The sequence below is a fragment of the Caretta caretta genome, chromosome 9 (genome assembly GCF_965140235.1).
Source record: "Caretta caretta isolate rCarCar2 chromosome 9, rCarCar1.hap1, whole genome shotgun sequence".
NCBI lineage: Eukaryota > Metazoa > Chordata > Testudines > Cheloniidae > Caretta > Caretta caretta.
The window spans coordinates 36731176-36758899 of NC_134214.1; the positions used below are offsets into that span (position 1 = coordinate 36731176).

Consider the following 27724-nt stretch of genomic DNA (forward strand, 5'->3'; position numbering starts at 1 on the left):
ACATTTTTCAAACCATATTAGCACCTTAAAAATATAGATATATTTTTTTAAAAGTGCGTTTTTATTCGAGTGTGCGTTGGTGTGGATCCCATTGTAGGTGCTCTTGGGCTCCATGAGTGCAAGATCAGTGCCAGGTGTTTGCCCTGTGCCTCAAAGAGCATAACAGCTGTGATTCTCCCTCATTTTCCCACTTAGTGCCCACAGCAGTGAAATGGAACCTGGTAAGCGTCCAACTTGTTAATTAATAGCTATTAAAATTAATGGAGAGCTAAATCTCTGAAAACTCTTCAAAAATCTTCAAAACTCCTCTAATCTACAGATATGCACCTAATATACATGCAACCTGGCTGAACTGAATGCCAATAAACAGTCCTTCTTTTATAGCCTCCTCCCCAATACAGGGCTCCTCAGCATGGTGGATTTACCCACAAAGAACAGTTCATTCTTGCTTGGATGGTGCTAAAAACATTTGAAAACCATATATACATAGCTTTGTTACAGAATGACTTACAAAAAGTCTACCTAGTTTACTGCACTGTTTAATTGTTTTGTAATGGGTTGAATCTATTAGAATCTTTCTACCAAGTAAGTTTAACACCTTCCTAGAGTTGTTTTAATGTGAGCTGAAAGCTAAATACATAGGGCCAAAAGTAGCTGGGTCCATCAGTCTCTTATATGTTAATCACCTAAGTGAAGAAAATAAACAAGGATGCCAACTATATGGTGATGGTTTTTATCAAATGTACACAGTTCCACTAAAAACTGGAGCGAAGATACCGATTTATTTCATAAAAGCCATTAAAATAGCACTGGCTGTTGGTAATTGTTTTACTACAAATTTGTTTCTTAAATGTGCCTATGGAGATTATAGATCATTTATTATATTGTAGATATTATAGATCATATTATTATATTGTAACTACTTGAGCTGCCCTTGGAGGATGGCTTTGTTTATAAATACTTGTACTTAACTGCATAGGTCACATCTTTCTGAAACACTGTATCCAAAGCAATGATGATCAGGAAAAGGTGGAATTAACTAATGTGCAAGTTTGTTTTTTGCAAACTGCAGAAATAATTTATAATACAAAAACCTAAAATAAAATATGAAAGTTTCAAACTTACACACAAGTTGAAAAAAGGAAGTTATATGTGGGTAATGTTGATAAGCTAATATTGCACCTTTCTTTCCTCTTTTTTGTTTAATTTTACTTCTTTAATGTTAAAGTACCATTTTCAGTTAGGTTAATAATGTGTATATACGTATAGTTTTATGCATTTTTATACTAATAATCATACCTGGGCCAAGATGTTTGTTGTAGTGAGTCACATTTATGGTTTCAGTTGCCTGATATTGTTGTTCTGATATTGAAAACCTTCTGTAAATTATAGGACTTTGCTAGTTTTGAGTTACAGCTTCTTTAAAGCAGAAGTGCATTATGTTGTTGTTTTTTCTTTAGTTCTGTCTTCCTTGAATGTTTCCTGGCATCAATCTGAGTTTCATGTAGGTCCATTACATAATAGTGCATGGTTCTGTGACCTGTAATTGTGTTTTAAAGGCAGTATTAGCTCACTTGACATATTTCAGTTTCATAATTGAATTTGAGTTGTTTAGCTATTCCATATGTTGTTACATATGTAAACAAGCTCTACTTCTTTTGATTTACACATAGTCTACGACAGCCAGTGCCAAATTGCATATAACCAAAGATTCTCTGTAAACCTGAATGGACAGGCAGATTTAAACAATTAAGGATAGCTTGTGACATGAAGCTACAACCGAGCCCTAGATTGGGTGGTGTGGAATGTACTGCCTTAGTGGAGCTCTAGCAAGTAGAGCATAATGCTATCCAGGACTTTCTAGGAATGCATATTCTGTACTACCTTTAAAGAACGTTCTGTATGTATTACTTCCATGCTGACTGGGGCACAGAACAAGAGCCCATGACCCTCCACATTTCCTTGGCTTAGGTCCGCACTGATGGATAGGCCTGTGAGTTCTGCCCTCTGAATACAGGGGACTCCCATTGTGCATGGCTCATATGTGTGGGGGCAGGGAGAAGAGGCTCGTTTATTTTTTATCATGGTAGCACGGAGGAAGCTCGGTCCAGGATGGGTGTGTGCCTACACGGCATTTAAAAACCCCTTGGCAGCAAGTCTCAAGGGCTTGTCTTCACTACAGACTAAATCAGTGCTGCTGCGATCAATGCAGCAGGCATCGATTTTAGTGGGTCCGTGGATGCGATAAGTTGATGGGAGAGTGTCTCCTGTCGACTGAGCGCAAAGTAGATGCCGCTGTATGTTACGTCCACTTAAGTTAACTTAAATCGACTTGCATGGTTAGTATGGACACGGCCTCAGAGCCACGGTCTACAGACACAAGCTTGCATGGCTCATGCTACAGCACAAAAAAAGCTATGTAGATGTTCGGGCTCAGGCTGGAGCTTGGGACCTGAAACCTGGTGAGGGAGGTGGGTTTTAGAGCCCGTTTTGCAGCCCAACCCCAAATATTTTTACAACTGTTTCTAGTGTCATAGCAGAGTCCGAGTCTGTAGAGCCAGGCTCTGATACTGGCTGCCTTGGGTTTTAAAATGCAGTGTAGACGTGCTCATTGTGCTAGGCACTATACAAAAAAGGTGACTGAAGACAGTTTCTGCCCCAGAGAACTCATCTTTACTTTCTTCCTTTGTATACCCATGGAGAGACTGGGAAAGTAGTTGATTTTAGAATAGGTAACTTGTTTTAGGTTGCGTCCATAATCACTTCAGCAACATTCTAGCTTGTGAATCATTGCCAACCCCTGGCTCCTGGGAGTTTCTGTTATTCTTTCAAGCACTTGCTGCTGCTGCTTTTCCTGGGATGTAAATGCTGCTCCCTGGTCTACAACTTTTGTGTACTAAACCTAGGCCACAAGGGCTTTAGTCCCACAGTTGTTTCTAGTTTTTGAAAGCATCAAATAAAAAAAATAAAAGTAACTTGTCCCCAGTGGAAAGCATATCTGCAGCTTCAGGAGCAACAGTAGTGCTGTTCTAACTCTGTAGCATCACAGATTCACTGGAGTGTGAGGTGCTACTGTTGTAATAGCATCATTAATACTGATACCATGGATACTATACAGATCAGTCACTTTCCTGGTTTTAATCTCGTCAATTGATACCCTAGTATTTAAACTCTGTTCATAAATTTTCTTTGGAGCTAGTATGCCCTTTTTTTCCTCAAAGTTGCCTAGAATATTAAGTTATTTTTAATTGCCTCAACTTTGTTGATTTTTTTTTATAAAAGTACACTTTGTCTTGGTTTTATTCAAGAATCACAAGACAAGGACTATAATGTTCTTGCGTGCAAGCCTATAAACAAGGCAGTGAAATAAATAACAATGTCTCAAGGTATCAGGAAAGTCTGGTTAATGGTGATATCCTCTAGCGACCATCTTCATTATGTGACATGAGGAGGGTGAATTTGTTAGGCCAGTTAGTAACAGTCATTGCTTTGAGGCCAAATTGTTAAATGATTCATATAAGTGCCACAGAGTGTATGTTTCTCACCTGTTCACGTTTTACTGTTTCATTTCTCTTTGTATAGTATCTGTTAGAGCAGTGGTTCCCAAACTTGTTCCGCCGCTAGTGCAGGGAAGGCCCATGGCGGGCCATGCTGGTTTGTTTACCTGCCGCATCTGCAGGTTTGGCTGATCGAGGCTCCCAGGGGCTGCAGTTTGCTGCTCCAGGCCATTGGGAGCCGCTGGAAGTAGTGGCCAGTATGTCCCTTGGCCCGCACCGCTTCCAGCAGCTCCCATTGGCCTGGAGCCGCGAACTGCGGCCACTGGGAGCCGCAATCAGCCGAACCTTCGGACACGGCAGGTAAACAAACCGGTGCGGCTTAACGGAATATCAATTAAGTGTTTATATCTCCAATTCAAATACTGACCTTTTTCCTACAGTGAATTTGTATGCACTCTGACATGCATAGCTATAAAAATCTCCATAATTTTTTATATTGTACAAGCTGGTAGGAATGAACTAGCACATTTTGAAACTAATGTGTATTAAAATTAATGAATATCCTGAGACCTTAAAAATGTTGGTGTAGGAATGTTTTCAGTAAGTAGCGGATTTGCTATTTGGAGTTATGGAGCATGCTCTTAAAAATAAGGGCAAACGTTTTATCATCTCACAACAGTACTAGTACAAACCACAAGAACTTCCTCCTCTTGATGGTGTCTTAGTAATGTCACATGCATGGTTTCATTCAGCACTATACTATTAAATGCCAGATAACAATTGTAGCCCCTACCTGATTTATTCACCTCATCCTGTTTACTTTTGGAGAGAGGAATAGAGATAAGAGAGACATACAAATGAATGGGGAAGGAAAGTTTATCAGGCACTCTCTTATTTACCATTTCTCCTAATACAAATGTTAGAACACTCAACAAAAAGTGGGATCACTGATTTTCTTTTGGTCTGTGTGTATGAGAGTAGGAGCCACTATCCAGTAATGGGCAGGTGGGCTCTAGAGGAATGGTCTTTAGGCCATATGTAATAGGTGGAATACTGTTTTATGAGGATTTGTGGCCCATATTTGAAATGTATATTAAATAGTGTTGGATATATGAGTTTCTTGGCCAATGCTTCAGGTTGAGGCTAAGCAGAGAGATGGAGGTGGAATAAGTTTGTTTGTGATGATCTTAAAGAAAAATGTCGGTCTTTTAACAATTGTGTGCAGTGTTGTTGTAGCCATGGTGGGCTCAGGATATGAGAGAAACAAGGTAGGGGATGTGATATCTTTTATTAGACCATCTTCTGTTGGTGGAAGGGACAAGCTTTTGAGCTTCTAGAGCTCTTTTGTAGGTCGCTCACTAGCAGCCCTTGTCCTCAAAGGAAATCTTCACAGCATCTTCAAAAGTTGATTTATTCGTGGGCATGCAACGGAGGACTTCTGAGAACTCAGCCAGAGTGAGAGGCAGCTCTAGCTGGTCCCGGTTGCCCACGCTGACTGTCAGGAGTCCATCCCAGAGCACTCTGCAAGCGTTGGGATCGGTCGGATCCGGGAAGAAAAGTCTCGTGTAGAAGGCCCTGGCCCTCCCACACATCTCCTCTGGATCTCTGAGGGAGGGTGCCGTCCTCTTCCAGAAGGCAGGTGATGTGCTTCTTAGCCCCCTTCTTTTTCTCCAGGGCATAGAAGAAGTGGGAGCCACGGTCCATCTCCCGAAGGAAGTGGATGTGGAATCGAGCAAAGGCACTCCGGGCCCGATGGGAACTTAAATGCATAATTCTGTTGGGGCACTAAAAATTGTGGTCTCAACAGAGACGCTGGTTTTATGACTCATTACAGCAATTTGTAACTACCAACCTTCCGTTGTCCTCTGCCCGTAGAGGTGTTAATTGCCCACTTCATCTTACCTGGTTTTTTGCAACATGTGTTAAGTTAACTCCTCATGCTTAACAAACTGTCTGACCTTATATTTAGATGTGACGCTCTGGTTATGTTTTCCAGATCTGAAGATGAACTCTGTGAAGCTCCAAAGCTTGTCTCTTCCACCAGCAGCAGTTGGTCTAATAAAAGATATTACCTCACCCACCTTGTCTCTTCCTTAAAAAGCAATTTGAAAATTTCATTTCCAGCAATGTCGTGAATCAATAGATATTTGTTATAGAATTAAAGTTTAAAATAAGGGTATTTTTGATTGGGAACTAAGGTTCAGATTTGGAATGTGCGAATTTTTGCAGTACTAAGCTTTTTTTCACTTAGGGGAAACATAATTAAATTGGTTTGTTCCCTTTAAAAATAAAAAGGGTGGTGGGGGGAGCTACTTCAGATTATACATGGGCATTTCCACATAGTATGGCGATTTTCTCCTATGAACAGCATAAAGGATACAGATTTGTCTTTGACATGTTTTTCTTCATATAATGTCGCCACTAACAATGTCAGCATTGTGTTGATTAGTCTAGCCTTTTTTTAATCTGTGTAAATAAAGACTTGGAAAGCTAAATACTGAGTTTATAAAGGGTAGCAGTCTGGGTGTGGGAGCGTGGGGGGGAGAATGTAATTCAATTATTCCGCTGTTTCCATGCAGTTTAAACCATGAACAATCTCTTGAACACATTTTGAATTATACAGGTGTGTGGGATATAAACTTATATTTACATTTATGTATTTTTTTCCTTATAGGACCGTGTATATGTGCAACAAAATAATGTGGAGAATGTCTACAATTTGGGATTAATAATTTTTCGAGATCAAGTTGTACGTTATGGCTGTATAAGAGATCACCTACGACAGACTCTGTTGGATATGATCGCAAGAGAGCGGAAAGGAGAAGTTGTAGATAGGTATGATGGCTCTGACTGATTACTGTTCTATTTAATCTTTAATCATAGAGTGGTAAGTAGTATTTACAAGATAAAATATGTATAGCTTGCTTGCTTGCTTTGCAAACCACCAGTTAGTCTGTAATTCTGATCACAGGTATGTTGGAGAGTTGTTCTTTAAAAGTCTAGAGACAAAAAAAAAGATTTTTGAGCACTTGTCTCCTGTAAATGTTGAATGCATATGTCTGGATAACTTAAAGTGTACTGCTAAGAAAACTGTTAAATAAATATTTAGTTTAACTACAAAGGTTTCATATTTACTCCCTGCTTTTATTTTTTGTTTTTGTTTCAAGTCTTTCCCATTACTTTGCTTTCCAGGTTGCTCTAAAGTTTGCGGTTAAGGCAATTCCTTGTGCATTCCTTCTCCTTGTTTCCTCTTTTGCCTGGACACTCCTTGTTTGACCTTTTTGGGGTGGGGGAAGGTTTATTTTTTCTCTCCATTTTACTTTTCTAGAGTTTAACGTGCCTTTCTCTGTTAATTTGTTCCTTTCTAAATACATTTCTTATTCTGTTTTACAATTTCATCAGATGCTGATTGCCATGCCTCATGCTACATCTGAAGTAATTTGCAAGTTTTTTGTGCCTCTCCAATTTCACAGCAGCTGTTGGGTGTGGAGGCATGTAAACTGCATGCTGCTTTAGTTGCAGTAGTGTCATTGGGATTGCCCAACAGGCATTTTATGAAGAGAATAATATTGTCTGTCAGCAGCTGTATATTGTCCCCTAGTGCCACACACTGGGATTTTTCCCAGCCTGACTAATCCTTTGCACTCTTACATTATCTTTATTGACATGTACTTAACCATGTTTCGACTTGCTGACTATCTCTTTTGTCAGTAATAAAAAATACTGTATACTTTCACTGGACTAGACCAGTGCTACAACTTTAATTGTGGGATTGTTCTGGGTGAAATAAATTGCTCAGTTCACTCCACGTTGGTAGCTTTCAACTTAGCTTAATTTAAAGCAAAAATCCTGTTGGTTGTCCATTGTACTGTGGAATTTACTGTCAATATAAACTGAAATGGATTTCAAAACTGTTTACTGCTCTTGTCAGACTAGTTCCTTTGAAAGATGTTGTTTTTTTTTAATAATTTAATTAAATAGAAAATGTAAGACCGTTATATTTTAAAATTGCTTATAGTGGATTTGATTTCCCCCCCTCTCCCACCAAATTAGCGGTTTGGGACATTAATGAGAGAAACCATCTTAGCAGCTTTCTGTACCATTTTATTAACTTTTATTCTTCTTTTTGCTCTATCTTCAAAGCATGTCTGAATTTCTAAATTGTTAACATCTTTTGGCAGAGGCGCAATAAGAAATGCTTGCCAGATGTTAATGATTCTAGGTCTTGAAGGAAGATCAGTCTATGAAGAAGACTTTGAGGCTCCATTTTTGGAGATGTCTGCAGAATTCTTTCAGGTACGGCAATGTTGCCACTTAAATTTGTATTTTAATTATATATGGAATAGAGCTAGTACATTTATAATTATGGATATGATTTTATCATGGTAAAGTTAAACAAAATTCACGCAACAGTTATGGGGGAAAATGTATAAAAATCAAGATATGATCACGGCGAGGCCGAAGCCAGAACCCCGCCGCCTGGGGCTGACAGCTGGAGCCCCACTGCCCGGTACTGAAGCTGAAGCCGAAGAATTCACGGAGATCTGCTAAAGTTATGGCGTCCGTGACCAAATCATATCCTTATTTATAATTTCCTGAATAGTGTGACAATTGATAAGAATCAAAGCACAGCATTCGATAATTGTAACTTGATAAATAAGGAGGGTGTCTGTGTTTTTGTGTGTGACTATATAACAAAAATTTCCAATTAACCTTAAATTAGGGTCCTTTATAATGTCAGTAGAAAAGGGAAATTATTTGGAAAACTGCCTTATGAGAGTGATTAAGCGTATTGCAGAATTTTTAATTTCACAGGCTCTAATTGCATAAAATAAAGGAAGAATAATGAAATCTTCGTAAATAGCCTTTTGAGGGTGGACCTGAATAATGGATTAAGAAAGTTTAACAAATTTCATAGCTAAAAATTGAGTTGGGGGAAAAATGCCACTTGTTAAAAATGGTTGCGATTCAGTCCTGCTCTCATTCATGGGGATGAGTTCCTGTATCCTGCAAAATTACTTGAAATCAGCAAGCATGTGCAGCATGATTTTTAAAAAATTACACAGCAGTATGTACCTGTGTGTGATTAGTATTTAGGTGTCCAAAATAATCCAGAAAAATTCCCATACCTGAATTTCCCTAATCTGAGGGAACTAAAATGAGTTGCTAACAAATGTCAGAATCAAAAATGTTACTTCATTTGTGAACTGCAGCATGGTGTACATGTGCTGACTTTTTAAAAAGTCAGATTACCAAAAATAATTCTGGAAAGGAGACTGGAGAGCCTTAGTTCAATATTAGGTAATTTCTTAAAGAAAAATGATCATTGCAGGATTTATGATTTATCTATCTTAACTCTTTATTGAAAAAAAAAAAAGAGAGAGGAGGGAAGAAAGTTAGAGATGGACAATTTTCAAAGGAGAGAAACTGTCCATCTCTAACTTGTAAGAATTATTTATTTGAAAGATTTGACAAACAATAGATTTAAAAAGTGAAGAATTTTCTTCCAAAAGGGTTTGGGTAAAATTTCTTACTCGAGGCTATTAAAGAAATTTCTCAAGTGTGAAAGAGAAAGTTATGTCTTAATTTTAAAATCTTGTTGATACAGAAAGTGGGGGAGGAATAAATAGCTAATTCTCAGTGTGTCTGAGTTGAATAAGGCGTGCTTAAGTCAGTGGTTCTCAACCTATTTACTATTGTGATAAATATGCAGCTCTCTGTGTGTTATGTGAGCTGCATCCACATGATATATATACTACCTATATGGCCCTGAGGATGTCGTCATGGGCCACAGCTGTGCGCTGATTGGGCCGTGGGTTAAGAACCAGTGGCTAGGGCTAGTGGTGTTCACTGTATTAACTATCTGGGAGTGAGAAAATCAGATAGCAAAATTTGCTGACAGCAATTTAGGTTAGTCAATTCCAAATAATTGAACTCCGAAAAAGACCTATATTAATAAAACTAAGCAATTTCAGCATCATAATGGCAGACAAAATTTACCGTAGGTTCACATTGGAAGACTAAATTGAAATAATCCAGTGGAACAATTTGATTTCAATTCTTGTTTTCCGTATGAGTTCTAAATACCTCAGAGTAACTGTGAACACTGATTGAAGATGTTTGTTTTATGTGCATTTGTGGTTATAGTGAATTAAAGATGTTGGGAGGTATAATAAGAGAAATAAAAGTATAATATTGACCAATAGGGATTAAAAACAATTTGATATGAAATTAGCTGGAATAATAAAGGCTGAGAATCGTCACATCTCAATTTATCACCAGCGGGCGTTAAAGAGAAATTTCTATCTTTCCTTTCTTTCCTCTTTTCCCCCATAGTATAGTACTATACAGCTCGGTACACTGTATTGGGGGTTTTATGCCTTTCTCTGGATCGTATGACCATGGCTACTATTGGAAATTTGGCATGGCAAATCCCGTGCCCAGAGAAACTGATGTTCTTATTGTGTTCACAGAGGCGTGAGCTTAACCCTGGGTATATGAGTAGGCCCTTTGAGCTCACATACTTCGAGTTAAGTACATTCATAAATCTTTGTAGGATCATGGGTATGGTGATTTCACATTTTTGTCATTTTTTTGTTTGGTATGGGCCTATTTATAAATGATGTGATTAATACAGAATAAATTTCATAGTACTTTCCCACTTTAAAAGTATCTCAGGTATTAATTTGTTTTTTTTAATCACAGATGGAAAGTCAGAAATTTTTAGCTGAAAATAGTGCTTCAGTATATATAAAGAAAGTAGAAGCTAGAATTAATGAAGAAATAGAACGGGTGATGCACTGCCTTGATAAATCAACAGAAGAGCCAATTGTGAAAGTTGTTGAAAGGGAACTTATATCCAAACACATGAAGACTATAGTGGAAATGGAGAACTCTGGGCTTGTTCATATGCTGAAAAATGGAAAGACAGAAGGTAAGACTAGATCACACTGGAAGCAAAAATGCCTGGAATGCTGCTGTGATTCTTGTGACACTTGTAACCTTGCTTTTAAGTCTCAGTATGGGTTCTCTTTACACCTTAATATTGATGTTCCTATGGAAGCTTAAAACCCCAACTAGTTCTATGTTAAATATATCTGGGAAAGTTGCTACAACTTTAAATGCATCTTAAGTAAATTAGGTCACAGTCACCTCAGGGCAGGGACTGTACCATCCATGTCATATATTTCTGCTTAATGCCAAACGTTCTGCTTCTCAGTGAAATATAAAAGAGTCATTGGCAAAAGAATGAATCGTATTATCCTGTCATATGTCTCCTACCTTCTGTGAACCACTGTAATGCCAACCTGCCACTCTTCCAATGCATTGTTCTCAAAATGCATCTTTCTGTGGAGTGTCAGAAAGGTTCCATGGATTAATTTTGGCCAACAGGCCATAGTTTGAGAACTGCTAGAGTAAGCCATTCACTTAACAGTAGACTTGCATGATGAATGCATTGACGGAAGAGACTAAAAACTGCATTGCAGAGAATTGTCTCAGTTCTGTTTAATAGTAATAAAAAAAAAAGCACACAATTATTCTTCTCCTCAAGATAGCAATTTAAGAGGTGAACATGAGACATGGAGTGATTAGTTATAATTTCCTGCAGCAAGAGAGGCCTTGAGCCTTCAGGACAGGAAAGAGGTGAGTGTAGTGTGAGTGGCTCTAGTAGTATTCAGTACATATTCACTCATCCTCAATCTTCAAAGTAGTAGTACATCCAGGAATTGATAGATTTCAAAAGGGTGTGAGGTAACTAAAACTCTTATGACTTCAGAATTGTAACTTAAAAGGAGAGACCGTAAAAGAAACATACAATGGAAACAGAACTTCAGTCATGTGGCTAAAGCACCATTTTAAGGTAGAAAAACTTGTAAGAATAAGGGGAGTGAAGAAAAGATGAGAAAAGGAGGAAATCAACAAAGTCAGTCAAATGCAGAGGCTCATATTAAGGAAGAATATTAGTCACACAAGTTCTGTATCGATTTCCTCATCTGTTTAAAAATATCTCCTTTTATCACTCAAAGGGGTTTTGAGTTTACATTACTGTAGGGCTTTTCAGAGGAGAAATGGCACAGAAGTGCTAAGTAATGTATCAGTATTTCTGTGCAATAAATTGTACAACAGTGTTCATATCAGAACAGGAAGGTAACTGAGCTGTCTCTTATGCAAATAGTTCCTTGTTCCCAAAGCAACTTTAGAAACACGAGGAAGTCAGATAGAAGGTAACACTAGTCAGTGACAGAGAACCAAGGTGTGAGTGGACAAAGGTGTTAGCTGTGTGGAAAGAGAAAATGTTCATCTTCTTTAAAGAGGAGATGACAGGACTATATTTAACTGGATATTGGTGTATAAAGTAAAGTGACTCTGAGATTTCCAGCTGATGAGACGAGTGGTTGAATGGTCAATGAAGGATTATATGGAAAGTTATCTTCAGCTTTGGAAGTATATCTAATCCGAGTTAACTAGGGATTCAAAACTGTATGAGAAAGAGCTCAAAGTAAGACTGGATAGAAGGGAAATATTTGTGGATGAAGTATTATGTTAGAAAATCATCTGCATAACAATAGTGACTGAACTTAGAGGACTATGATGTCAAGAGTGTGTGGAGGGAGGAATTGGATACCAGATACCAAAAACATGACACCAACAGAGAGGAGGAGAAAGGAAGGTAAGGAGATATTGAAGGAGCAGTTGGTTGGTAAGGGGAGAGCCAACAGAAAGCTAAAGATGGAAGATTAATCAGCAGCATCAAAGGCAGCAGGCAAAGAAGAAAGGGATAGAGAATCCCCATTAATTTAATAGGAGGAGTTCCAGGGCTAGAGAATAGGAAGTCAAAGAAGTGCAAGTAGATGGCAGATACTAAGATTTTTTGAGGCTAAGATGAGGAGGAAAAGGAGATGGTAGTGAGTGTAGTAGGAAGAGAGTGAGAAAGGCAAGTGGGATAAGCCAAGATTTTTTTCAAGATAAGAGCATGCTTGAATGCAGAAGATGCTAATAGTGGGAGAGCCTTTAAAGGTAAGTGGGGTGGATAGGAACAAAATAGGGAGCTGGTGATGGCAGAACAGGCACAAATTCAATGGGGTAGGCATGGGTTAGAGGCAAGTAGTAGAAAAGACCTCCGACACAGTTACAAAGGATGATGATGGTTCTAGAGGAAAGTGTGTGTGTGTGGAGGGGGGGGGTGTTGAAGTATTATATAACTTAACCCCCTCTCCCCTCCCCCTAATCCTCTGGACCAAAGAAGGGCAGGGATAAAGGGGCTCAACACAGGAATGGAGGCAAGAGCTGAAAATTGTTACTGCAAATAAGATTAAGTTTTTTACGTTATTGACAAACAGATATAAAATGATGAATTTGGGTCTGTTTTAGCTAAAAACTCATTTTTGCTTTGGGAATTTAACATTTTAGCAATTTTAAGTGAAAACTAGAAACTGTCATTTAACTAGCCCCTTTCTATTTTAATTTTTTAAGTATTCTCTCATCCTTAAATAAGGTGTTTGATCTTTGGGATGGTGAATTTGAAGAGTACATTGCTGAACAAGATTTACAGCACATCCTCACTAATAAATGTCTCATTATCTAGAGAATTGTGATGCTGTATTTTTTGTTCTGTTAGCAGATGTTGGCTTTTTTTTATTGGAGAGGCTGTTCTATGTGAATCTCCTAGACAGAACTTGTCCTATTCATACCTATTTTGCATGTCTAATGAATGAGATGCATGCAGATATGGTACATGTTGGCTGTAGTGCACAATATTTCACTGTTTCTGTTTTCAGACCTTGCTTGCATGTACAAGTTATTTAGCCGTGTGCCGAATGGCCTGAAGACAATGTGTGAGTGTATGAGTTCGTACCTGAGGGAGCAAGGTAAAGCTCTAGTATCTGAAGAGGGAGAAGGAAAGAACCCAGTTGACTATATTCAGGTAGATAAAACTTCTCATTGTTGTCTTTTCAATGTTTTTATTTGTCTCACAGGGTAGCAAAGATTTTTGAGCAATGCTTTGTTTGGGAGTTAAACCTCCAAACTGATGCACAAATGGTTAGTAATAAAACTATACCTTACAGTTTTAGGTTGTTACAAACCTGTCTGTGGTGAACTTTGGGAAATATTTTCAATTATTTTCATACGCATGGTGCTTGGAGAATAATACTTTGTATATTTGTTTTTATTTGCTTATTTTATTAAATGAAATATATTCAGGCTAATTAAAGAAATTCCTAGGAAATCTCTGCTTTTCTCCCAATAAGTGACAAGCACTAAAAGTTTCTAGGAGAATACTTCCTCTTGACCAGAAATCTGTACTTAGCAACTCCAGGTGTAATGATTAGGAGTTGTAGGCAAATGAACAACACAGCACATGGATGGATGTACACTTTTTTAGGCCACAACTTTATTAATTTTAACACTGAGGAGAGGGAGAGTATGCACCCATGCCCTGCTCCCACATACTAGGAGTGTAGAGTTAAAATTCCCACCATAAAACAGTATCTGGGGGTAGACCCCTTGTAGGCCTACTCCGAGGACTTGTGCCTGAATCCTCTTTGCCTTCCCCCACATGAATGGGGAAGAGATGGCCAACGGGTGACCTTAGTACACAGACTTCAGATCTCCTTTTCTTGTATAGGTGCAGAGTCCATCAGCTCAGGTCTCCTTTATCTCAGGAGCTAGCAGGCTTTCCCGTATCCTTGCTGGACACCGGCCATAAATTGCAACAACCTAAACAGTCTTACCTTTCCTAATATTAAACATTCATGTTCTATTTCGTACAACTCAACTGTGTCACTGTTGGTATGACTATATTGCAGTTGGGAAGTGTGATTGCAGCATGTGTAAGCTTATCTAAACTAAATCAAAGCTAGCTTGAGTAACAATAGCAGTGAAACTATGGCAGCAGAGGCAACTGCACAGGCTGGCCCCACCTATATGCTAGGGCAGCAGCTGCGTGAGTATTAAACCTCAGAATTACGAACACCTCAGGAATGGAAGTTGTCCATAACTCTGAAATGTTCATAACTCTGAACAAAACATTATGGTTATGTTCTTTCAAAAAGTTTACAACTGAACATTGACTTAATACAGCTTTGAAACTTTACTGTGCAGAAGAAAAATGCTGCTTTTAACCATCTTAATTTAAATAAAACAAGCAGCTTCCTTATCTTGTCAAGTCTTTTTTAAACTTTCCCTTTATTTTTTTTAGTAGTTTACATTGAACACAATACTGTAATTGCCTTTTTTTTTTTTTTTTTTTTTGGTTGGTCTCTGCGACTGTCCGGTTGTGTAATTCTGGTTCCAAATGAGGTGTGTGGTTGACCTGTCAGTTCATAATGCTGCCATGGCTTAATTGCTGTTGTTACTCCGCTTAGTTTTGATCTAGTTAGATGGAAGCTAGCTCAACTATGTCTATACGTGTTGCACTCACGCCTCCCGATTGCAGCATAGACATGCCCTATGAAGATGTGAGGAAGGTGGAAAAACCCACCAGACCTCTGCCAGTTTGGTCCTGTGGGAAAAGTTCCTTCCTGGTCTCAAAACACGTGATTGGTCTGACTGAGCATCCTAAAAACACAACTCCTAAAGGAACATCCTAAAAATTCAGCTGAGACTAGGGGAAAGGTGGGAGGATAGGCAGGTGGGAAGAAGAGGTTTTGGGAAGTAATTATAAATATCTCCTAGCCAATGGGAAGGTGGCAGATCTGAATGGGGATGTGGACAGCCCCTCACTCTTGCCATGCATGCTCTCTCACTTCCACCCAAAATACCTCTTCCAGGCAGTGTTGCATGCCCTGTTGAGTTTGGGGGCAGAGGGAGGCAAGTAGAGGCTCTGAAATGCAGCTTTGTAACTTCTGTTTTACTTTAATACTCTACAGTTGTATGGGATGTTTGAAAGAGGGACCTGAATATTAGTAATAGTAATTTTTATCTTGTTTAGAGTTTTTGGTGGTAGTTTTTAATTGTGTATTATGAGTGAAGCTACTGTTGAATGCAACAACCTGCCAATGGGTGTCTTCTCAAAAAGCAGGACGTATCCTCTTTGTTAAGGAATGAGATACTCTCCCCCCCCCCCCCTTTCTCCCCCCCAGGTTCTAGAGGAAAGTGATGTGTAGCACCTGGTTTATCAAGGTCACACAAGCTGAGCCAGGAGCCTATTGTCATCCTTTCCACTCTGTCCTCTCTCTTCGTAGAGGAAAAAACCTTAGTTTTAAACCCACGCAAAGAAGTCTGGAAATGTTCTTATTAAAATTGATTTCTTTTCTAAGCACTCATTTTATCTTTTTAAGGAAAACCTGTAGTTGCGGCATTATTGATTTACTTCTTACCCCATGCTTTCTCTTAAGGTGAAAACTGTTGTTTCTTCCTTAAACTCTTAAATTTGTGGGTGTATGGGGGAGGATGGTCATTTGCAAATGTCTTGTACTGTATCTAAATGCAAACATTTAGTGTAATTTCCTAATTATCATCGCTATATTAAGAGTATGGTGTTTTATCTATCAACATGGAATCAAATGACCTTATTACTGATTACTAGTAAAAGAAGCCATTTGAGTATAAAAATATTGATATTAATTGTGGAATTAATTAGTTATGTGGCAGTGCTTAAGCAGCTTCTTTACCAGACTCAAAGACAAGAACCACTTCTCAAAGAATTAAGAAGAAAATGCCTTTGATGATGAGATGAGTTTTAAAACTCTAAGAATAATTTTAAGTTAAAAAGCATAACAAAACATCTATTTTAAAAAGCTGAAAGACTTTAATATAGAAAATAGGAGTTTTCAGACTACTTTGAAACAGAATTTCAAGTGTTAAAACCTGATGGAACTCTAAAGGGATATCTCAGAAAATGAACTGAATAAAGAGAGTTAAGACTGATTTTAATGATATGCTGAGAATTTCTTGCTACAAAAACAAAAGCAATATGACCATAAAGTTGAAGATTTGCAACCCAGTTACGTATGCATTAGCAGATAGCATCTTCAGCTCATGAACATGCAACGAAAACCATCCCACAAAGATGTTGAGCCAATAAAAGTGTTACAACAGTTCATATTTGTATTCTGCCATGCCCCTGAAAGTGGTGCTGACCATAAATTTGAATTACAGCAACTAGAAACATAATTTTAAATCGAAGTAAAGATTCTGAATAATACTGCAAAATATGTAGTTAAATGCTAAATTAGCAGAATCTCTGTTTAACTATGGTCTTCTGAAATGCAATATTGCAGTGTAATTTTCTTACTAGCCATATTATATCTGTAAAAATAAAATGTTATGCTCTGTTTTTCTTAAGGGTTTACTGGATTTGAAGAGTAGGTTTGATCGGTTTCTTCAAGAATCTTTCAATAATGACCGGCTCTTCAAACAAACTATTGCGGGTGACTTTGAGTATTTCCTCAACCTCAACTCTAGGTCTCCAGAGTACCTCTCATTATTTATTGATGATAAGCTGAAAAAAGGAGTCAAGGGAGTAAGTACAAGTTCAGTTACGAGACTATACGGAATCTATGGAAAACAGTAGCAGGTTAAACTAAGCTAGTTGTCTTTTTATACTTTTATAAAGCATTATGTGACTGTGTGTGTAAAACTTCTTAAAAATGCACTGTTATATAGTGCGTTCGTGTGTGTAATGCTTTAGGTATGTAAAAAAAAGTTGCCTGTCACAAAAGCCTTATAAGCTAAACAGTTAACATACAGACAAAGGATGAGGGGGAAGAAATTAGACTCAAGCATGGTAAACAGTTGCTCAGTTTTTATTTATTTTTTTATGTCTTAAATTGCAGTTGGGCATGCAAGTTACAGTTACACTTAGGCATGAAAGTGGGGGGCCAGAGATGGTTAGTGGAGGAAGTCTAATCAAAAGAATTAACTTTTAAGAGTAAGTTTTTTATTTCTGCTGGACTGTGATCAGTATTACTTGAATATAAAATATTACACAATAAAAATGTATACTAAGCCAAGAGATTTTCCTTTAGAAAAGATGTTACAGCTTACTCAAAAAGAGTAAATACTACTAAAGAATAAATACTAAAGAATAAAATACTGGCCAGTTTTTCTGTTTTATTGGCTCTTTCTAATTTGAAAGAAAACAAAGCAGGATAGTTTGAAAGATCAATCAAAATGGAAAGAAGCACAGACCATTTTTAATTAGAGGTGCATATGCTGAGTGTTGCTGACAGTCTTGGTCAGAATTGCTTGCTTTTTATTTTGTAATTGTTTCCTTTAACATGTTCATATTGCAAGAAAATCTCTGAGATCCTTATAGTTTATATTTGTTCTTGTACTTCAGAAATTAAATTATAAATTCTATTTATAAATTATTTTATATTATGAAATCTGAAAATTCAGGTTGCAGTCTGAAACTGTCTTTTAACCCACTTTCTGTGTAACAGTCAAACTCAATAAAATGAGTTACGAACTGGCTTTCAGTCTTAATTTAAAATGACATGTCATTTCAGCAGCACTTCTGTTCACTTTGTTTGCAGCTTTCGAATAAAATGCTGTTTTTTCCTATTGTATATCACAGCTTTTCCCCTCCTCATTGTCTCTTCTCCATTTTCATACTAGTGGGTTTTCTTCTTTGCATGATATGACTGCCCTGCCCTTTGGCCATTTTGCTACCACAGTGGTTCCACTTCTGCCAATCTGCAATCATACTTCCCACAGGCAGAATGGGATTCTAATTAAGGGAAGCAAATTGCGTTGATGGTATGAATCATAAAAAGAGAGTCTTTAATTTGCCATAGTGGTGGTGAGGAAATGCTTAAGGATGCAGGAGTTAAATCCAATTAAATCAGACATTTTAGCATTAGAACTTCCATGCTTTGTCATGGGTGCAAACTGATCTAAGGGCTTGTCTATACTTAAAACCTTAGTGTGGACACTGCATGCATCAGTGGGTGGGGTTGTCCCTTTGGTATAGGTAATCCACCTCCCCTGAGAGGTGGAATAATTCTTCCGTCAGTCTAGCTCTGTCTACACAGGGTCTTAGGTCGGCTTGATTACGCCACTTGGGTGTGCGTTTTTTTATATCACTGACTGATGTAGTTAAACTGACCTCATTTGCTAGTGTAGAGCAGGCCTAACTTTGTCCTGGGTATGTAACTGGATTGTTTCACAGTGAAATGTACTCTAGTATTGATTGGTTGTGTGTGCTGGCTGTAGATTACTTTTCCATTACTTTTGGTTGTATAAGAAATTTGTACTCTGAGAGTAAAAATAGCAAATTAATTTTTTCTTTATTTTATAGCTAACGGAGCAAGAAGTAGAGACTATATTGGATAAGGCAATGGTTCTATTTAGGTTTATGCAAGAGAAAGATGTTTTTGAACGTTACTATAAACAGCACTTGGCAAGAAGGCTTCTTACAAACAAGAGTGTTTCAGATGACTCTGAGAAAAATATGATATCTAAATTAAAGGTAAGATGGCTACCTACACGCAGCTTATTTCCGTCAAACTGTTCTTAAATTGAGTTTTATTCCTTTATCTCTTTTCTTTTTAATAAATGTTTAGTTGGCATAAAACTGATTACAATATACTCATTAAAATCAAATTAAAGTTTTTAATAAACAGAGAAAACACTAATCAGCTTTATTTCTATATATTAAAGGTTATCTGTCAGAAAAAAGAAATACTACTACAACATTAGGGTTCAATGTCCCACATTGGGTAGGAGGGCATTTTAGAATATTGAACTTTTTGGGGGAGGAGGGTGGCTCTAAGAACAATTTTTCAGCAAGAAAGTGACTCCAGTGAGGCAGTGTGATCTAGTGGTTTGAGACCAGGAGTTTCATCTTGATCTTATTCCTAACTTTTCCACTGACATACTATGTAACTTTGCAAAAGATGCTTACCATTTCTGTATCAAAATGTCCTCATCTTTTAAATGCTAATAATACTTAACCATCTAAAGCACTTTGAGGTCCTTTGGTGAAAGGTTCTCTGATAAGCAGCAAGTATTATTTCTTCTGTATGAATCCTCCTTTCACCTATATGCATTCTAATAGTGATACCATACTAATCTCTGAAAACAAACTTACCTTATAGTTTCCTTCACTTCCCTCATACTCAATACCATGCGGTTTCTAAAATTTTCAGTAATCTCACTTCATAACCTATAGCATCCTTAAAAAAATTCTACTTGTCTAGAGCAAATGAACTTTTTGGATGGATGGATGAATAAACTATTATGACTTTGTTTATCAGTGTCATGGTAAATGATAGGTAAATGTTTATGCCTGTCCTGGTGAATTTTTATGACAGTTTTGCATAATTGTCCTGTATGATAAGAGATAAGGATGTTTAAAAGAAGTATTTAGAAAAAATGCAGTAGTGTAAGGAGAGATGAGAGAAAACAGATTTTACCATATTTATGTGGGTAGGCTTTAGTCCCCACATGCAAAAGAGCTTCCAAGACCTGAAAATGGGCTAGGGGTAGAACTAAGCTAAAGAAAAGTATAGAGAATGTCCTCTCCATGTTTGTCGGAGTTAGTCACTGAATGTCTCAAACATTTCAGGATTTAAGTGTTTGCAGATCCATTTTATAATTACAATACAGCAAATAATTTTTTTTTGTAGACTGAATGTGGATGTCAATTCACATCTAAACTGGAAGGAATGTTCAGGGATATGAGCATCTCAAACACAACAATGGATGAATTCAGGCAACATCTACAGGCTACAGGGGTAAGAATCATTCAGATCTTTTCTTGTGCTTCTATTTTTACATATAAACACAAACCTGCACTGGAGAGATTCTGCATTACTCTTCATTTGCTCACTTCTCTCAACAAAATAAGAACTTTTTAACTTAACTTTTTAACCTTGCAACCTTTTTCTTACTCACTCTGAAAATATTTGGATCTTGAGATTTGTTTGAAGCCTGACTTATTACTTTGAGTGACACTAGTATTCTTTAAGTCCTGTTGAGTCTTTTACTGTGTCAGTGTTCTTCTAAATCAGTGGTGGGCAACCTGTGGTCCGTGGGCCGCACACGACCCGTCAGGTTAATCCACTGGCGAGCCGTGAGACACTTTGTTTACACTGACTGTCTGTAGGCACAGACGCTCGCAGCTCCCAGTGGCCGCAGTTTGCTGTTCCCGGCCACTGGGAGCTGCAGGAAATGGCACACTCTCAGAGACATGCTGCCCGCCGCTTCCTGCAGCTCCTGTTGGCCGGGAACAGCGAACCGCGGCCAATGGGAGCTGCGGGCAGACGTGCCTGCGGATGGTCAATGTAAACAAACGGTCTCTCAGCACGCCAGCGGATTACCCTGACAGGCCGCAGTTTGCCCACTGCTGTTCTAAATAGTTGTATGGACTGTCTTCTATAAATGAGTCACACAATTGCAAAACTCTAATTTATGCCAAAACATAATGTAATAATTTAAATAAAAGTTAATTCATGAAGTAAAAGTTATACAGTATATTTGCATAGACTTAGTGCTCAGTAAAAGTAGGAATAATTACAGTGGACATACAGTCTTGTCAATACACCAGTACATGACAAGATTTGAAAAGCTTCGTAGCTAAACTTATGAACTGTTAAACTGCTTTACCAGCAGGTGGCATACACTTACTTGTTGTTGAAGCAAATAGATGATAAATGTTTAATCATCAGTTAGTATTTGAACTCATGAGCTCCACTTTAAAGTCGCATTTTTGTATGTCCCTTTTTAAAGAAATGTTTGTGCAACTCTTTGTTATTGTCTGTCAGTTCTGTTTTAATTTTTTATCAAGGATTTTTTCCCCATGTTTTTTTTATCAAAGGGGCCTTTCTTTTTATCTCATTTTGGTCAAGTTTCTTTTTAGACATTTAGTTTTTCTTTGTGTTTGGATCTTAATTGGTATGAAATACCTTGAAGTGTTTAAAGGCTACAGAATTGAGTTTCTGCCCTTTTGGGAGTCAAAGTTTTGTATGAGATCCATCTACTTTGGTGCACATCCAACAGAATTAGTTTTATGGCAGCACTTTGACAAACATGTTTCTAATTTTTATGGGGAGATTTTGATAGTATTAACTCTGTTGGGAGTCACAGATAGCACTATTACAGGTGGTCTTGCTAGTTCTGTTGTTCTGAATGTATATGAGTTAGATCTTAGATAGTTATTGTCACCTATGATGCACTTTTTAGATATTGACCATACAACCAACAAAATTTGTTTCCTTCCTGATTCTTTAAAAATAATTAGAGGTGCAGTTTCTGCCTGTATGTTACATCAGTGCAAGTAAACAAAGCATTTTATGGTGTTTGAAACATTAGAACAGTGCATCAGTTTATGTCCGTGTTCTCTGTGACAGCAGTGACTTGAAGGTTAGTTTAATCCTTCCACAAAACACACAGCAAGACTTTACTACTTCATTCACTTTTGCTCATTATTAGTACATGGGTCAGTTTCTGGAGACTGTTATTCCTGATACTGGGAAGAACGATGATGTGCCTTGTGGTGTACTACCTATAGAATGTGCTCATTTTGTTTCGTAGGTGGTTTGGCATTACAAGCTCCATGTTTTTATTTCTGTTTATAGCAGTCCAAAGTGCTTTGTGCTCAACATTTTTTAAAAAAAAAACTTAAAATTCACAGTAATTGAAATACAGTAGACAATAATGCTAACAGGCTTCCAAATACTACCAGCTCACAAATACGCAAAGACTCCTGTTCACCAAGCAAACCTGGATATTCTCTCTGCCAAGCCATTTTAGAAATCTGAATACTGTGAATGATTTTTTTGCCTCATGGGAGCACCTCGGTTGAGCAATGCACTCTGAAATTTTCACCACCTTGAAGCAGGCCACTTAAAATCCTTATGCTGATTACTGGGAGGTGAGACTGTCCCACAAGTGATTTGAAAATGGATTCACAGACATGTTTTATTTAGAGAAATCAAAGAAGTCCACCTAGATCTTTTACAGTTTCTCAGGTAACAAAGAGAACCACAACAGAAAACTCCTCCCAGAGACTGAGCTATGTTGATTTCATGAGTAGGATTGCTACAACCTTCCCATTTTCTATAAGCAGCACTTGAAACTCTGGGCAGACATGGTATTCTTTGAGCTTAAAGGCTCTTGTTTATTGTGTAAGTGTGTATCCACAAGGTTTTGTGCTGTGTGAGTTAATGCCATATGGCTGTATACTCATTTCTGTATTACTGTAGCTGAACAGGTGAACTTAAATATCTTGTGCCAAAGAATGACAACAGCAGTTAATTTGAACTTTCACTTTCCCCAAGCAGCATAAATTTCCCATGGCTACTACACAAGATGTTGGTGTAGTGTGAGATAAGTTTACTGTATCTTGCCTCAATAGGTCTTGGGAGCCCTTGCATTCCAAATAGCCTTTACTTATCTCAAGCACATGTGTCATACACAGCCCTTGTAGAGCTCCCCCTGACTGAACACTCACCAGACTGCTGTGTTGAGCCCCAGCACATGGGACCTAAGCTTCTTGGGTCCAAGTAGGCTGGACCCTCTTTTCTCTTGACCCTTCTCGCATGTTTCCCAGGAACAGACTTTGTCTGTTATCCCTTCTTGGAAATGGGGCCCTGCAGCCCGACTTCCCTAGACCCCCAGGATCAATGCTGACTCCTCAGATTCCCAAGTAGCCTAAGCACATCCTTTCTCAGAGTTCCATCTTATGGATACTCTGGGTTTATAGTTCACCTCTTCAGGGATACGAAGAGTGAAAAGCAAACAGACACAAGGCTTTGTAAGGATTTCTTAAATACTCTTCACTTAGGCCATGTCTACCCTAGCATGTACGTTGGCAAACTTTTATCACTCAGGGTGTGAAAAAAACAGACCCCTGAGCAACGTAAGTTTTGCCAGCATAAGTGCTCATGTTCACAGTGCTATGTCAGGGAGAGACTCTCTCCTGCTGACATAGCTACTGCCGTTTGTTGAACTGGTTTTATTATGTTGACAGAAGAGCTCTCTCCTGTCAGCATAACGCAAGCATTCTTATAGCAGCACAACTGTACTGATACAGCTCTGTCGCTGTAAGCTTTTGAGTGTAGACATGGCCTTAGATAGCACAGAAATATACAGACCCAGACAAAACAATAAAACCTCTGTGCACCATTCCCCTCATTCTAGCTCATCCTTCCTTTGGGAGTGTGTCTTTGTTCAGCAATTCCTTCCTCTCTTCCCCCCCCGCCACCACCTCATGCTCCTGTACAGGCTTGCACTGTGCTTCAAATCATGGAGTATCTCTTTCCTGTCACTTTGTGTCCTCCTTTCTTGGCTGGTCCCACAGTTAAACAGGACCCTCTGCTATGGGAGCAGGCTCCTCTCTTCCTCTAGATCTGAGAGTCCCTTAAGTTTATAAGTCCTATCAACTCTCGGTTCACTTGCTGCAGTGTCTAGGATTTTTCTGTTTTCTTAACCCAAGTCCCCTGCAGAGAAGCTGGGGAAAACTGGTGTTACCCTAGAATGCTCTCTTATTCTCTTCAGGAGATCTGTTCAGGTGCTGACAGTCTTTAATGATTGGGTTATTCAGAGAGAGAGATGGTGGTGCCAACCCCTGTCTCCTTATCACAAGGAGCCCAAGGCAGTAAAAAGTAAGACAATCATAAGACAAGGGATCAGAGAGTTGAAAAAATCAAATTGGAATTCATAAGTTTATATATAGACAGGTTCCTCAAATTGTCACATCATGGTTTATAAGTTTCAGGGCAATGAAAATACAGTAACTTAAATTCTTTACATGGTGTCAAGTATCGGGGGTAGCCGTGTTAGTCTTATCCACAAAAACAACAAAGAGTCCAGTGGCACCTTAAAGACTTACAGATTTATTTGAGCATAACCTTTTGTAAGTGAAAACCTCACTTCTTCAGAAGCATGGAGTGAAAGTTACAGATGCAGACACAAATATACTGACACATGAAGAGAAGGGAAGTGGCGCGGGCCGAGAGATGTGCTTGCCGCCCTTCCTGCAGCCCCCATTGGCCTGGAGTGGCAAACCATGGCCAGTGGAAGCTGCGATCGGCCGAACCTGCGGACACGGCAGGTAAACAAACCAGCCTGGCCCGCCAGGGGCTTTCCCTGAACAAGCGGCGGCCCTAGTTTGAGAACCACTGGCTTAGAGTACATACAGAGAATGGGAATGCATGTGTTTCTCTAGCACAGTGGTTCTGGGCCTGCGGGCCGCATGCCACCCAATTAGCACAAAGCTGGGCTGTGCGGCGAGGGTCCGGGGATGCCAGCTGGCCGGCCCTGCAAGGTTAGCAGGGGGGCTGCATCCCTGCCCTATGCAGCCAGGTCCAGGGTCGAGGTTGCCACCTGGCCCCACACAGCGGGGTCCGGGGGTCCCTGCCACTCAGCCCCCCACCCAGGGTTCTGCTCCTGGCCCCACTCCGTGGAGGGGTCTCTGGGCAGGAGGCATTGGGCATAAGGGTCTGTAGGGGAGATCCAGGCGGGACGCGCTGTGGTTCTCAATCTGCGGCCCAGGGAACACATTGTGGGTCGCATATGCAGCCCACGATGATAAATAGGTTGAGAACCACTGCTCTAGCAGAACAATTCTGTAATAAAAGATGGCGCTGGGAAAGGAATCACAAGTCTTTCTTCATATTACCATTGTGGTGCAAGAGGTTCTAGAGTTTCTATTGAACAAATAGCCCCAGTGTGTTCTTTTTTTGAAACAACTGTGGTGCAATGCATGCATATGATCCTTCCTAGATAAGAGTCACAAGCCAGCTCTTCCTCATTCAGAAGCCAAAAGCCTCATAGATCTAAAACTGAGTTAGTAGGTATTAGGAAGGATAATGCAGCTGATGATCGACTTTGTACATGCAGCAGTACTTTCTTTCCCTGAGAAGCTGAAGTAGGAGAAGTCAAAAGATTATAGGACTTTAGACATTTTCCAGATTGATGAACCTGAAACCTTGGGTTTTGGAGGTCATGCAGCACAATTCTCGACTTGAAAGACACTGTCCCTCTATTAGTCCATGCTACACACATGCTGGTGATAAAAGGAGTCATATGAGACTTGGCATTCCTAAAACTTATTCCAAATCAAATATCTGACCCATTATGTTTAGTACTGCATCTGTGAGAATCTGAATGAGCTCAGGCTCTTGTCTATGACAAAGATTCAGTGGGTAAGAAAGCATACTCTTCTTTCCAGATACGATGTTGCGGTTCCACTATATTCAGTAAACATATTTTCCATACCCTCATGCCCATGCTGATACCACAGTTCACAAGCAAGGTATTATCTGGAAAAAACAAAAATACTTTAATTCAGTGCACCTTTTTGTTGATTGTATGCATTGGCTTAATGTTCAAGGGTATGTCTGCACTGTGATAATAGACCTCTGGCACAGCTGTGGCTGGCCCAGGTCAATTGACTTGTGCTCATGAGGCGCAAGCTATGAGGATATAAAATTGCAGTGTAGACATTTGGGCTCCAGCCCAAACCTGAACATCCATGCTGTTTCATCCATCCATTTCAGAGCCCCTCAAGTCTGTCAGCTGACCTGGCTCTGAGATTTGGTGCTGTGGTTTTTTTAATCTCAGTGTAGACATACCCCATCTCTAGATGGATGATTGACTGCATTTCTCTGAACATCAGTGTCATGTTAAGGCTCATGAAATCAGAAGCATGTCAATAACATTGGATGGCCTTTGGTTCACTCTGGAGAAACCTCAGTACAGTTCTTTATGTATATTTGTAAAATATTGTTTTAGACTGTTCTCTTGAGTCCAGTCTCTGTTAAACCCTGTTTCTGGATTGTGTGGCCCAGCTGACTTTTATTTTTTCCCCGAAGAGGTCTTTTGATGTTAGTTCTAATGTATTTATTAGGTGCATTTTATTCTTCTAATATAAAAATAGCATTCTTAATACTTCTCAGGGATGCTATGTCGCTATTTAACTTGGGAGGCCTCTACTTTTTTTCCCAATGATATTTGTGACTTTTTTGTCTTTAATCTGATCCACTCTATTGCTGTATATTAGTTTTTGTAGTCTGTAAGAACCTGGATCTGTTTATAATTATACTTTTTCTTTTTAAGATAAGAAAAGTACTTACCTATAAGCATGTTCCTTGGAGGTATTAATCGTAAGCCGTCATTAACCCAACTCATTTCCCTGTGGAAGCTGGAGATACACTCAGTTATAAGTTTGGCACTATGGAATTTAGTTGAGACACTTTTTGACAATTGTACTTTGATTTCAGATAGATGTGTGCCACCTGCTGATGAGACCATTTAGACCATTTAGAACATCAGCTGTAGAGTGTTCCAAGCTTGTGTGAATACCTATGTTAATAACAACTTTCAGAGAACAAGTGTTAAAGCCACATAATTTTTTCAGGCTGAGCAAGAAACCAGACCTTTACATAAAACAATGGGAAAATATATATGTAGAGGATTTCTGCTTTAAAACTCCAAAGAGGGAATGGCAGGAAAAACTCCCTATTGCTTAGTGTTGAATGTCAAACTGTTGCTTGTACTTTTCTGCCAGAGGGCAAGTACAAAAACTGTTACTTTGCCATTTGTATTGTTAGCAACACAGCATATACTTTTTTCTATCCAGTCAGTTGTATTGGAAACAGAATAAAAGCAGAAGGCAAAATATGACACATATTACCTGTAATGCATCTGGCCATGTAAAGCTCTGAATTTCAGAATTACTGTTTATTATCATGAATACTGAACAGTTGCATAGTATTTTTTACATTGTCATATTCTGTATAGTCTTAAATTGCCATATGGGAACAATGTGAGCTTTTTGGCTCCTGCTCCAGCAAGGATGAATTTTAATTTGTGCAGCTCAGAAAGAATGGCAACTACAATTTCTCCTTAGCCTGTGGAAAGTAAAAAAAAATGAAAGTCTAATTATAACGTAGGGGAAGTGGCAAATACTGTCCTGTTTTAAAACGGTGGATGTCTTCTTCCAATGTTGCTGTAGGTCTCATTAGGTGGTGTTGATCTCACGGTGCGGGTTCTCACAACAGGCTACTGGCCTACTCAGTCAGCCACACCAAAGTGCAACATTCCTCCAGCCCCCAGACATGCTTTTGAAGTATTTAGAAGGTATGTATTAAATCAGGCTTCGTATTTTTAAAACAATGGGTACAGTAAATATACTTTTGTGAGTATTAAAGGCATATTAGAGAGCTGCTTTGTTCTTTTTTGGGAAAACTAGAAAACCAACTACTCACTACTTGGTTTTTTGTTTCAGATGAGACCTTAACCTCAATTTAATTTTTTTTTTTAAGAGTAATAGTTAT

The 27724-nt window shown here is 38.7% G+C and overlaps 1 protein-coding gene across 1 annotated transcript in view; it reads left to right on the top strand.

Annotated features, from left to right (window-relative positions):
• The window catches only part of CUL3 (cullin 3), a 101947-nt gene that overhangs the window by 47230 nt on the left and 26993 nt on the right, over positions 1-27724 (top strand). Inside the window, exons 4-11 of the mRNA XM_048863011.2 lie at positions 6172-6332; positions 7679-7793; positions 10203-10431; positions 13277-13422; positions 16786-16962; positions 18742-18912; positions 20072-20179; positions 27403-27527. Of these exons, the coding sequence (XP_048718968.1) occupies positions 6172-6332; positions 7679-7793; positions 10203-10431; positions 13277-13422; positions 16786-16962; positions 18742-18912; positions 20072-20179; positions 27403-27527 (1232 nt within the window). The remainder of the gene's footprint in view (positions 1-6171; positions 6333-7678; positions 7794-10202; positions 10432-13276; positions 13423-16785; positions 16963-18741; positions 18913-20071; positions 20180-27402; positions 27528-27724) is intronic.